This window comes from Festucalex cinctus, chromosome 11 (assembly GCF_051991245.1).
Source record: "Festucalex cinctus isolate MCC-2025b chromosome 11, RoL_Fcin_1.0, whole genome shotgun sequence".
NCBI classification, from domain to species: domain Eukaryota; kingdom Metazoa; phylum Chordata; class Actinopteri; order Syngnathiformes; family Syngnathidae; genus Festucalex; species Festucalex cinctus.
The window spans coordinates 8,370,324-8,382,797 of NC_135421.1; the positions used below are offsets into that span (position 1 = coordinate 8,370,324).

The 12,474-nt window shown below is 35.7% G+C and overlaps 1 protein-coding gene across 1 annotated transcript; it reads right to left on the minus strand.

The window, feature by feature from the left end:
* Positions 1 to 1,297: 1,297 nt before the first annotated feature.
* On the minus strand, positions 1,298 to 11,764 carry ndufa10 (NADH:ubiquinone oxidoreductase subunit A10). The gene is made up of 10 exons (XM_077537331.1): positions 11,594 to 11,764; positions 10,888 to 11,056; positions 9,842 to 10,057; positions 9,683 to 9,769; positions 9,483 to 9,604; positions 2,433 to 2,512; positions 2,236 to 2,290; positions 2,044 to 2,129; positions 1,568 to 1,676; positions 1,298 to 1,490 (listed from the first exon to the last, which is right to left on the minus strand). Exons 1-10 carry the CDS (start codon positions 11,666 to 11,668, stop codon positions 1,422 to 1,424), a joined length of 1,068 nt encoding a protein of 355 aa, XP_077393457.1. The 5' UTR covers positions 11,669 to 11,764; the 3' UTR covers positions 1,298 to 1,421.
* Between the last annotated feature and the right edge of the window lie 710 nt (positions 11,765 to 12,474).

Sequence of the window (12,474 nt, forward strand, 5' to 3'; positions counted from 1 at the left end):
AGCTTAAGATTCTTCCTGATGGGTCTTGTATGCTGACGATGAGCCAAAAGATACAGTAATGACCTAATAAAGTAGTGGATTAAAGTAAGACGCTACTCAAAGTCATTTGATTAGAGAGGGTATAAAACATTAATAGGGCAAACATCAATGGCATCTGACTTCCTGAAAATGCAATTGCGGCGATTTCTAAGTATCAAAATAATTGTATGGACAATGAATGAATACTGCAATCGGCTGGCAACCAGTCCAAGGTGTCCCCCGCCTACTGCCCAAAGCCAGCTGAAATAGGCTCCAGCACCCCCTGCGACCCTTGTGAGGAATAAGCGGTCAAGAAAATGGATGGATGGATGGGTGGATGAATAACAAACCTTGGCATGCACAGCTCTATCTTGACCAGTTTCAAGTCATCACTGTGATGTGGCACAAGCTGTATTTTATGGACAGAAGCTGGCTCTTCACATGCAATGGCTTACGACATCCAGAATAATGCATATTGAATATTTTTGGACTAGGAAGTGGGCATGCATACACATGTATCTACATAGACCAGGAAACAAGTACAATAAAACAATTCATTTTCAGTGGTGTTTCCTTAAGAGGCTACAGAATGGCCTATAGTCTTCAGGCCTTTGCGGATGGAGCTGAAGCTTTTGAATTTCAAAGCAGCAGCCAAGACACTTGGAAGGATTTCGAAGTGTTTCTGCAAAGAGAAGGAGGACAAAATCCCTCCTAGGCTTTTGTGCAAACCTGCTGCTGACCAGTTCCAAGAAATATCTCATTCCTGTAAATCACTAAATAACCAGTTTTATATTTCTGCAGCTGGCCTTTGTAAAACTCGTCGGGCACTGCAGGAAAAAAATCTACATACTATGTATATCTATGTATATCATACATGGATTGTAGATATGCATATTTAGACTTTCATTTGGATATTTGACATTACATTATTTTAAACTGCATATTATATTTTTAATTGCAATCATAGTGGTCAAAAACAATTTGATTTCCTTTGTAAGCACCACTGAACGAGGCTGTCATAGTCTCGCCTAGGGCGCCACATTGGATAGCGCCAGCTCTGCAACAAAAGATAACAATCAATAGCAGCAACTATAATTTTACGACCTCATTCATTTACACGAGTGGGTAAAAAAAAAAAAAAAAAAAAACTATGTAAGATGTACAGCCACAATAACAAAGTTTAAATGATTACTTCTGAAAATGAGCATATATTGATCTCAATAGTGGTGTCCCTAATGAAGTGACCAGCGTGCATAAGTACGCAGCATCACACTTTGAATGTGTCTGAGAACATTTATTTATTTTTTAATACATACATAACGGTATGTACAAGTGGAGACAATATGCTAACATTTCACGCTGCGAGCTGATTGGTCGCTGGCAAGTGCAGAAGGCGTTTTTCCTCACTTGAACCAAATCATTTTGTCGCCGACGTCTTCGTTATAACCCTTAGCATATTTCTTCCCAGGAAGCTTAAAAAAAATAAATAAATAAATTAACAGGGTGGTATTTGACAAACAACAGCTGAAAACACATCCTGTCTTCATACCCATTTGTAGGCGTAGTATTTTTGATGGTAGTCATGTGCCCCGATGGTGGTCTCGGGAAGAAATCTGGGTATAGTGGTCAACGTTGCCACCCTGAGTTTGTCTTCAACACTAAAAACAGCAAAGGTGCTTAAATCCAGAACACCTCTTATTGTTTTTCATAGACAGTGAACCCCTGCCAATTCACGATACAGCGTTCAGAACATACCTCCTTCCAAATTTTTCTGTCCAACCTAATATGCACTGCAAAAGTCACTTCTTTCCACTTCCTGTTACATCATAACGTCCTGGCCAAATGCTCTGCTCCTTCAAAGGAGTCATAGTGTTGGAGTGCCTACTGTTTGCCATCATCTGACAGCTAACAGTAGTGCAATGGACGAAACCAATTACTTCCTCATTTTTGCTATTTGCATTAGCCCCACGCTCAGCGAATAATAAGGGTTCACTGTATTTGCATTTCAGTGACAAGAATTCTCACAGGACTCTCATGTGATGGTAGGAGATGTCATCCTGTTCCAGCCATGGGCCTTTCTCAAACTTCAAATATTCAATGTCCTCTGCCACCTGATGGAATTTAAAAAATAAAAAATAAATAAATAATAATAATAATAATAATAATAATAATTAAATGTACCACAGAAAAAAAAAATTGTATATGTGTTACTTTTACCTTCTCATAGTCTTGGGCTTGGTTTGCGTCATAAACCAGCAACTCAGACTGTTCACTAAAATACAAAAACCCAAAACTTGTAGTTGGTCAAAAATTTGGCTGGCTATCTTAGTCTGTATAGATACTAACAATGAACAACATGTGAGTTTTTGTTTGTTTTACATAGCAAAGAGCTAAAAAGACATGCATTTACCCACCCGATTTCTGGCAAGAAGGACTTCTTGTAACTGTCCTCGATGCTCTTCAGATACGCCAACGGCACATTCTGAAGATACGGCTTAGAGAATACAAGCAAAGAGATACCATGTCAAGTCGATACATTCAAAAAATCACATTTATATTCCCCTCAGACAGGAACATAGCAGAATTGGTCATTGGCATGATGAATCCATTTCGGTGAGTAAGCAACAGAGCAGGCTAAGCTAACCTATGTGTGACAAGTTGCACAAAGCAATCAAGTTGCATCCAACAGAGAAAACTAAAACCAGAGCCCGCGTTCAAAAACTCCTGTACTTGAGTGAAAACAAGGAACTAGCCCTGAAGTGCAGGTATCGTCAGTCGGCGAGTAGCAAACAAAGCTCGGCCGCGCGTTTGCACTTAAAAATGGCAGGAATCTGTTTCTTTATATTGTTAGATAATGGAAAATATAGTACACATCTACGATGATGTAAAAGTGTTTGCTCCCTTCCTGAATTCTGATTTTTCTACATGGTTTACATGATTTACATGTTTCCAGTCAGCAAATTTAAATATTAGTCAAATAAAACAAGTAAACACAAAATGTACTGTAGTTTTTTTAAATGAAGGCTTTTATTATTAAGGGATAAAAAAAAAATCCAAACCCACATGGCCTTTTGGGAAAAAGTGATTGCTTGCTAACTCTAATAATACCGGTAATTGGTTGGGCCACTCATCAGCAACAACGGAAATCAAGCATTTTCTGTAACTGGCAATTATTCTTCCACATCTCTATAGAGATATTTTGGACCACTCTTCTTGAAGAATTGCTTTAATTCGGCAACACTGGAGGTTATCCAGCATGAAGGGCCTCTTAAAGGTTAAGCAGCAGCATTTCAATCAGTCACTCCAAAACCTAGTTTTTTTTTGTTTTTTTTTGTTTTTTTGGCTATTCAAATGTTGACTTGCAGATGTGTTTTCGGTCGCTGTTGTGATGCAAAACCCAAAAGCACTTCAGCTTGAGGTCTCAAACTGATGATCATAAATTCTCCCTCGGGATTTTATGGTAAAAACTCCATACAATTCATTGGTTCCATCATTAGAAAATCTGAAAAATGTGATTAGCCACAGTAAATTCATTATTTAGAAAGGATGCAAGTATTTGTTTTTCCACACAGTTTTGCTTGATTATCTTATTAAACATTTAAGTGGGGGAGGGATTAGAAGGGGCCAAATAATTTTTCATGGCACTGTATTCATTGACCAAAATCTAATTTAATTTTTACATTGTTTGTGTGAAATATTACTCAATTACTATATTTAATAATAAGTAATTTAATTAATAAGATTGTTTTAATAGACTCACCACTTATAAACATCACTTTAAAGAAAATCACTGCTGTGTCAATCACTGAACACAACATTGCATATTTGACCAAGCCTTCGTCTGCCTTGAACGCTAATCGTATTGTAGAAGCCTTCTGCACATCAAATAAGGTCATAATCAGTGCTGTGGTGGAGTCTTACGACATGCTGCAGTAAGTCTTCAGACTTTATATCATCTGATAAACCGTTTACGTGCCTCAATAGGTGATGCGGTTTTGGTTAACGACAGAGTTCAAATGGGTTCAGCATTTATAGCAAGTGAGTGAACAACTGCTTCTATGAGATTCTCTCATATTTTTGACCGCATTGGATTTCTGCCATAGCAAACAATACACACTGTTATTGTCAAACAAATGTCTATTTAATTGCTAAAGACTCAATGCAGCTGTGTAGCTGGGGGCTGTGTACGCTACTCTGCTACAAAGCATGAAGTAATTGCTTCAAATGTAACCAGTTGGAAACAAGAACGCTTATCACAAAATTCAAACTCGTTCGACTTGAAGGGAAGTCTTTGAAATATGTCACGCCAGTCAGCAATGCTACCGCCTGATTGCCAGGTTTTACTGTCAGCCAGGATGATGATGATGATGATGATGATGATGACGATGGTATCATAATAATAATAATAATCATCATCATCATCATAATAATAATAATGCATCAGATTTATATAGCGCTTTTATGGACACTCAAAGATGTTTAACAATGAACGCATAATTCGTGCATATTGACACTAATGGCAGTAAACTATACGCAGCCACAGCTGGCCTGGGGGCAGACTGGTTAATTGAATAGCCGAGGCTTTAAAGGCAGGGTCTGTCGTTTTTACTCAGGAAAATGCATTTTTTAAATACAGGATGTACACACTAACTCTTTCTCAGTCTACACATCTGGGCTTATGTTAATGTTTGGTGGTGATTTTTTTTCCTATACAGCCTGTATTTTGCCATTTTGTGTTTGTTTTGTAAACAGCGGGACGTTTCTCTGGACAGACAGTGTTTATACCCCTCCAGCCAATCGCAGAGCGGGGAGTGGCGTGTCGGAGACTGGGCCGTTCGAATTTGTTGGCTTCGTGACGTCACTCCCGCGGCAACTTGACAGCACACACTGATTTTTTTTTCTTTCCACTCACTCACTCATACATGTAAGCTTGTGTGAGTGAGTGAGTGAGTGAGTGAGTGAGTGAGTGAAAAAAAAATAATCCATGCGTGCTGTCAATTTGCCGTGGGAGTGACGTCACTCAGCCGACAAATGCGCGACCCCCCCCCCCCCCCCACCCCCACCCCCCGCTCTGCGGTTGGCTGGAGGGGTATAAACACTGTCTGTCCAGAGAAACGTCCCGCTGTTTACAAAACAAACACAAAATGGCAAAATACAGGCTGGCTTGGGGGTAGGAAAAAATCACCACCAAATATTAACATAAGCCCAGATGTGTAGACTGAGAAAGAGTAAAAGTGTGTACATCCTGTATTTAAAAAGTGTTTTTTCCTTGAATGAAAACGAAAGACCCTGCCTTTAAAATGTTTTATTTTGAAAAGTAACCGGATTCTGTCTGTTTACGACGGACTCTTGAGGCATGTCAAGGTGCTAATTATCTCTGTCGTGTAGCGCTGATGCTAATCGACAAGTTAGCAAGTTTCCTTTCCTTTTTTTTCCTTTTATTATTTTTTTGAACATATAAACAGATGAACAGCAGAGATAAAACAGAAAACAACAACAATCAAAAGAGAAGAAAATCCCAATAAAATAATCATTCAATCAATCATAACTTACATGTTCAAAAGGGAGTAGGAAGAAGTTAAAAACTTATCTAGTCCTACCCCTTTTACTCAATATATTTAAACTTATTTCATTATTAATACAATTTTAATTTACTAATTATTAAAAAAAAAAAAAAAAATAATAATAATAATAATAATAATAAATGATATATATAATCCAAGTTATACATATATATATACATATATACATACATACACACATATATATATATATACATATACATATATACATACATACATATACACACATATACACAAGTGCACTTAACATATTCACATTTACCAAAAACATATATACATAAATTTACTAAACATATACCATAATACCTATCTAGATCATTTACACATACTCACATGTACATTTTTCATATTCTGGTCTGACATAGATAATTTTTTTGAACTTTACTTTTAAACATTTTTTTAAACTCCAGCATTGAGTCACAATTTTTCAGAGCAATTTCCAAATGATTCCACAGATCAACACCTTTTACAGATACACACCTTTGCTTAATATTTGTTCTTGTTTTGGGTTTTTTGTACACACTTGTACCCCTTATATCATAAGGACTGTGTCTAATTTCAAATAACTTCTGAGTACTGTGGCAGAGTAAATTGTTATAAACTTTATACATTATTTGTGCTATTTTAAAATCCACCAAGTCATAAAATTTCATTGCATTTAATTTAATAAATAGTGGATGTGTTGGTTCTGTATATTTTGATCCATTAATAATTCTTATAGCTTTCTTTTGCAATTTGAAAACGGTGTTAGTATTTGTTTTATATGCCATTCCCCATAATTCCACACAATAGGTCAAATATGGTAATAATAGTGAACTTAACTATATAATATATATAATGATTTCATGTTTAAAACATCCTTACTTTTATAGAGTATCCCTATGATTTTTGACATTTTCCTTTTAACAGTTTCTATGTGTGGCTTCCAACATAATTTATCATCGATAATAATTCCAAGGAATTTATTTTCATTCACCCTTTCTATTTCAATTGAATTCACCATAATTTTAACTTGATGAGTGATTTGTCTAGTGCCAAAAACTATGAACTTGGTTTTATTTAAATTCAATGATAATTTATTTACATCAAACCATTTTTTTATTATATTCAATTCATACTCCACAGTAGTCAGAAGCTGCTTCAGGTTTTCTCCTGAACAATAGAAAGTTGTATCATCAGCAAATAAGACACTTTTCAATATTTTTGAGACATAGCAAATATCATTTATGTACAGTATAAATAATTTAGGGCCAAGCACAGACCCTTGGGGAACTCCATGAGTGATCTTCATGTGTTCTGATTGTACATTATTAAACTGCACATACTGATATCTATTTTCCAAATAACTTTTCATCCACTTATAAGCTAAACCTCTTATTCCATATTTATTTAATTTATTCATTAATATAGAATGATCTATAGTATCAAAAGCTTTTTTTAAATCCATAAAAATCCCAACAGTAAATTTTTTATTATCTATTTCGGTAGATACTGCTTCTACAAGCTCCATGACTGCCATTGAGGTGGTCCGTTTTTCTCTAAACCCATATTGGGTTTCACTTAAGAGCTTATGTTTCTCAATAAAATTATCCAATCTATATGAAAATAATTTTTCTAGAATTTTTGAGAACTGTGGCAACAATGATATTGGTCTGTAGTTATTAAACATGTGTCTTTCTCCACTTTTATGAACAGGAATGACTTTGGCTATCTTCATTTTTGATGGAAATATACCAGTTTTAAATGATAAATTACAAATATATGTAAAAGGTTGTACAATATATTTCATAATACTTTTAACTAATGTCATATCAATGTTAAGACAGTCAGTAGACTTTTTATTTTTTAATGTTTTCACAACATTTAATACTTCTATATCATTAACATCATTAAGAAACATTGTGGATGAATTATTTACAATGTTCTTATCTATTTCACGTTTGTTTCTTGGCTCTGGGATTTTGTTTGCCAAGTTACTGCCCACGTTAACTAGATATTCATTAAAATTATTAGCTATGTCAGAAATTTCATCAATTACCATATCGTTATCTTTTATAAAATATTGTGGAAAATTTGTTTTTTTAGAACTTTTTTTAATTACATGATTTAGTGTTTTCCATATTTCTTGTGTATTGCTTTTATTCTGTTCTAATAATTCATGGTAATAATCTTTCTTTCTTATTCGAATAATATTTGCTAATTTATTTTTATAGATCTTGTACTTTGTTTCAGCTTCCACAGTTCTCAATTTAATAAATCTTTTATATAAATTATTTGTCTTTTTGCATGCATTCTGTATTCCCTTCGTCATCCATGTCTTATTTGGACCTTTATACTTTCTTGTAATTTTAATTGATGGACAATGTTTATTATATAAAGAAATAATGGTTGACTGAAATTCACTATATGCAATATCAGGATCGTTATTTGAATAAACCTCAGACCAGTTGTGTTTCTCTAAATCCAACTTAAAGGCAGCCATGGAGCGTGTTGTTCTTACTCTAGTTTCAAATGTGTAAGTAGTCGGCTTCATTTTTTTATCAAAATAATCATAAAAAATTGCAAAGATCGGGAGGTGATCACTTATATCGTTAATAAGGAGTCCACTTTCTATTTTAAGGTCAATTTTATTTGTGAATATATTATCAATTAGTGTAGCTGTATCGATTGTTATTCTACTAGGTTTTATAATAACAGGAAATAAACTATTACTATACATCATATTTATAAAATCAGTTGTCTTCTGATGTCCATTAGGATTTAATAAATCAATGTTAAAATCACCACACAATATTCGCAATTTTTTATCATTTGTATAACTAAGGATATCTGTTAACTTATCGTTAAATGTATCAAGACATGATCCTGGTGTCCTATATATACAACTTATAATTACGTTTGACATATTTTTTATGTGAACTTCAATAGTTACACATTCCATTACATTATCCACAGTAGTAGTTAGATGTTCAATTTTACTACATTTGAAAACCTTATCAACATATATTGCAACTCCTCCTCCCCTTCTGTTTTCCCTATTCATTGTAAACAATTCATATCCTTCCATTTCTATATCGCTTATTTTCTCATTATCAAGCCATGTCTCTGATATGGCTATAATTTGGAATTTATTTATTTTACTCAAGCATTTTTTTAATTTCTGTAAAGTTTTTATATAGACTTCTACTATTAAAATGTATGATTGAGAATGCACGAAAATCCTTACTTACATTTACATTGAATTGCTCATCAGTGTGGTACTCGCAGGCAAGGTCATAGTTGTTACTACATAAAAATGTATCTGGATCAATGCCATTTTCTGGATCAGATGTCTTATGTTCCGTATAATCAAATATTTGTAATTTTTTTGTGTTTGGGTATAGATTTTCCATTCTAGTATTTGTCAACTTTTCGTCATCAAGTGTACTGTGTCTTCCTTCATTTTATTGATGAGTTGTGTTGGTGCAAGTGTCTGTTAGCTCTGTGGCAAGCAGCTCTGAATCCAGCATTATGGTGAGTGAGTGAGTTACTCATGGACTTCTGTGGTGCCTTGTTGGCGCATTTAAGGAGGGCGCTGCTCATATAGTTACATAAAAATGGGGCTTAGTTCACATTATTGTTGTACAAAATATCCCAGTTTTTGTGTTGTTCATAATATTCATAAGCATTACCATAGTGACATCACCATATATATTAAAGCGTTGTTCTTACCCTTGTTATGGTGTTTGTACTGCTAGTACAGGTACATAAAAATACGTAGGATTTGTTGTTGTAGCATTTTGATTAATCAGCCGCAGATTCCGCTCGCAATTTCCTGCTTTCCACATCATCATTCGGGTGATAGTACTACTTCAGATTATGAAACAGGTTTGTGAATTTTACCTTGTCACTTTGTTTCAGCTTCTTCTGTACCTCCTCGGCGGGCAGATCCACATAGATGACGAGGTGCGGAGGCAGGAACTCGCAGATGCTGATGTTTTTGATCTCGTTGTAGTTCTGCACACCTGCGAGTGGCAAGGCAGTGCTGATGATGTGCATGTTTACATTTAAAAGTGCGACATCTTGGACAAAGCGGCACTAACACTCTTTCCTGATGTAGCCCTGTTTAAACATGGCGTCCAGGAACACCATATCACTGAAGGGCGAACGCTCCAGGATAACACCTTGACCTTTGACACACAGGATCAGAATCTCAAAAAGTAAAGGGGCAAAACAGAGGTTGCGATGGGTCTTCGTGGTACCTGTGGTGAGCAGGTGTTCGATGGCGTCTGAGTACTGCATCAGACGCATGGCGTACATCCACAATTGCAGCCTGTAGCTGTTCCCGTCAGCGGCTTTCGGGTCCATGTAGAACTTCTCCAAGCTGCACATCCCATTGAAGTCGATTGGGAGGGGCTGCTCCTCCCCTGACATCTTGTCCAAGTAGAAGGTGTCGGGTTCGGGCATGTAGAGCATCCCTGAAGAAACACGGCAATTTTAACTTTATGTTAACCTAGTGATGAAAGTGGTAAATTTCTGCATTCTTCCATGCTGTGATTACGACAATGCCATGAAAGAAATTGTCTAAATTTGTAGACAAACTAAGTTTGTTCCCACTTTGACCATTATACCATCACAAGTACAATATAAAATAAATTCATTTTGATTATCTCCAGATATGGAGTTGGTCCTCCATATATCCGATCGCATCTACTGTACATCAAATACCTCAGCAAAGCATTTAGAAGAGTAAAAAGAAGAGCGTTGCCAAATTGTGTCAATTGCCTTAATTTCTTTCTTTGAATAAATGTATGCCAACATGATACCCTTTTATATAGCTGTTAGTCTAGTACAGCAGTGATTCAAACAAGTGAACCAAAATCTTTTAGTATCTTTTACCTGATGCTGATCAGGTGAAAATGACATCAGTTGGTTCCAAATTCCAATTCATGTATTCTTTTTGTCTGATTCATGATCAGGATCATTGTCAGGCTTCTGTAAAGCTGGCTGATTAGCTGAGTATTATTATTACTATTAGTGACATGGAAAACAGGCTGGATAGGGGTTCTTGAAGACCGGACTTGGGCACCACTGGTATAAACCTATTCAGTAATTATTCATTTATTAAATTATCATGAACTAAAAATATTTTTACCCTTAATTTTATATCATTATATACCATTACTGTGAAGGGTTGCAATTGATATTGCAGACCAGTTATTATGTAATTTACGTAATTTATGTAAGTCTTACTTCCACTCACGGACCCTTACTGCGCTTTACATAACCATGTACACAGGCAACTTACCTAGTTTATTGGCCAGATTCTGTGCCACCGCTCCTTTGCCTGACGCCAAGTTGCCATCCACTGAAATAATCTTGCTGTACTCTTTCAAGCGAGGTGTGGTCCTTTCGCCCAGTGCATACGCCCACCATCCATACTCCAACCTCCTCGACGCTGTCATGTGTATGGACACCTTGGATGACAAAACAAGCAATGCAGATACTGGCTTCAAGTGAGGGGGGAAAGTGATCATTTTTGAAAATAATATTTTCAACTTGCCGCACCTAATGGTTCCAATTTGCGGTAATTTTCACAAAAACAAACAAACGGGGGAAAACTATTACTAATACTATGCATTTTAAAATACTGTTATTATTAAAATAAAGCTACCATTATTGTGAATTCAAAAGCACATGGGACGCAAAATGTAATGCATGTGCTTTTGAATTCACAATAATTTACATTGTAAACAAAGTACAGTAGGTTAAGATTAAATTCACGTTGACTGGTCTTCATCAAAACGACACATTTAGCGACAGATCTACGAGAGCCGTTACAAAAGGTATTCAAAGGCTATAAGAAGCATTTTAATGATGTTATGTTAGATTGTCCACTTTAATCTCCCTAAAATTGTGGATTAGCCTGTTGTGCGGCTAGCCTGCAAGTTTAGCATGTCCTTGTAGAAGCGGATCACCAAACAGACCGGCATTCGTGGATTTTGTGTCCGTACCTTCTGAATAACATTCGCTGTTTTGACAGCGGTTGCCACCGATGGGAAGACCAACCGGATCGCCCTCAGGGCCATGATCAACTGTCCTCCAGAACCCCTCCGACCTGACCTAAACACACACAGCTAACTGGTCACTGAATTAAACGTCACACGACGGGGGCCTTACACAAGTGTTGTCTCAGTCGATATACGTAACGGGGTGGCTAATCATTGCCTGATTTATATTGCTGTGTTTAACGTTTATTTGACGAACAATTTCTTAAAATATATTCATTACCAATCATTTGTAAATGAACCGAATGTAATTATGTAGCATAGAGATTTTTAGCGTTCTAAAATGATTTCTGAAATGATGAGGAGCGTGCCTCTTCCTTTTCACCTACAGGGGGTAGTATATATTTATTTATCTCTAAGGCAGACCAACCAGGATGCTTCTCGAACGATCCACAAAAAAAGGAGGATCATCTATTTTTATTTCAAAGCGCGGTTTTGAGACAATATGTAATAAATATTTGTGGGTCATGTAAACAACATTATTTTTGTTTTTGTTGTTTTGCAACAGACACAGACAGTAACTCAAAAACCATAATGGTTGTCTACAGCCTCATCTCCAAAAGTTTATACGCATATTTAAAACAAAAATCTAATAGATAAAAAATAATAATAATAATAATACAGTCAGCTTGAGTTAAATTGTGAAGGGGGAGGGGTGGTGCAATTCATTGCTCATGGTGACTAGCACGCCAGCTCTCTTGTAATGTTTTGCAATGTTCTTTCCTCTTAATAAAATACAAAGCAGTTTTTCCTGATATATTATTATTATTATTATTATTATTATTATTATTATTATTAAATGCACTGTGCAAATGAAAATATCATCG

Excerpts from the sequence above, each read along its gene's own strand:
- ndufa10 (XM_077537331.1), bottom strand. The coding sequence starts at position 11,668 with ATGGCCCTGAGGGCGATCCGGTTGGTCTTCCCATCGGTGGCAACCGCT. Across the intron at positions 2,291-2,432 it reads TCCTTCTTGCCAGAAATCGG|TGAACAGTCTGAGTTGCTGG; the intron begins GTGGGTAAATGC and ends TTTGTATTTTAG. Across the intron at positions 1,491-1,567 it reads AATACTACGCCTACAAATGG|CTTCCTGGGAAGAAATATGC; the intron begins GTATGAAGACAG and ends ATTTTTTTTAAG.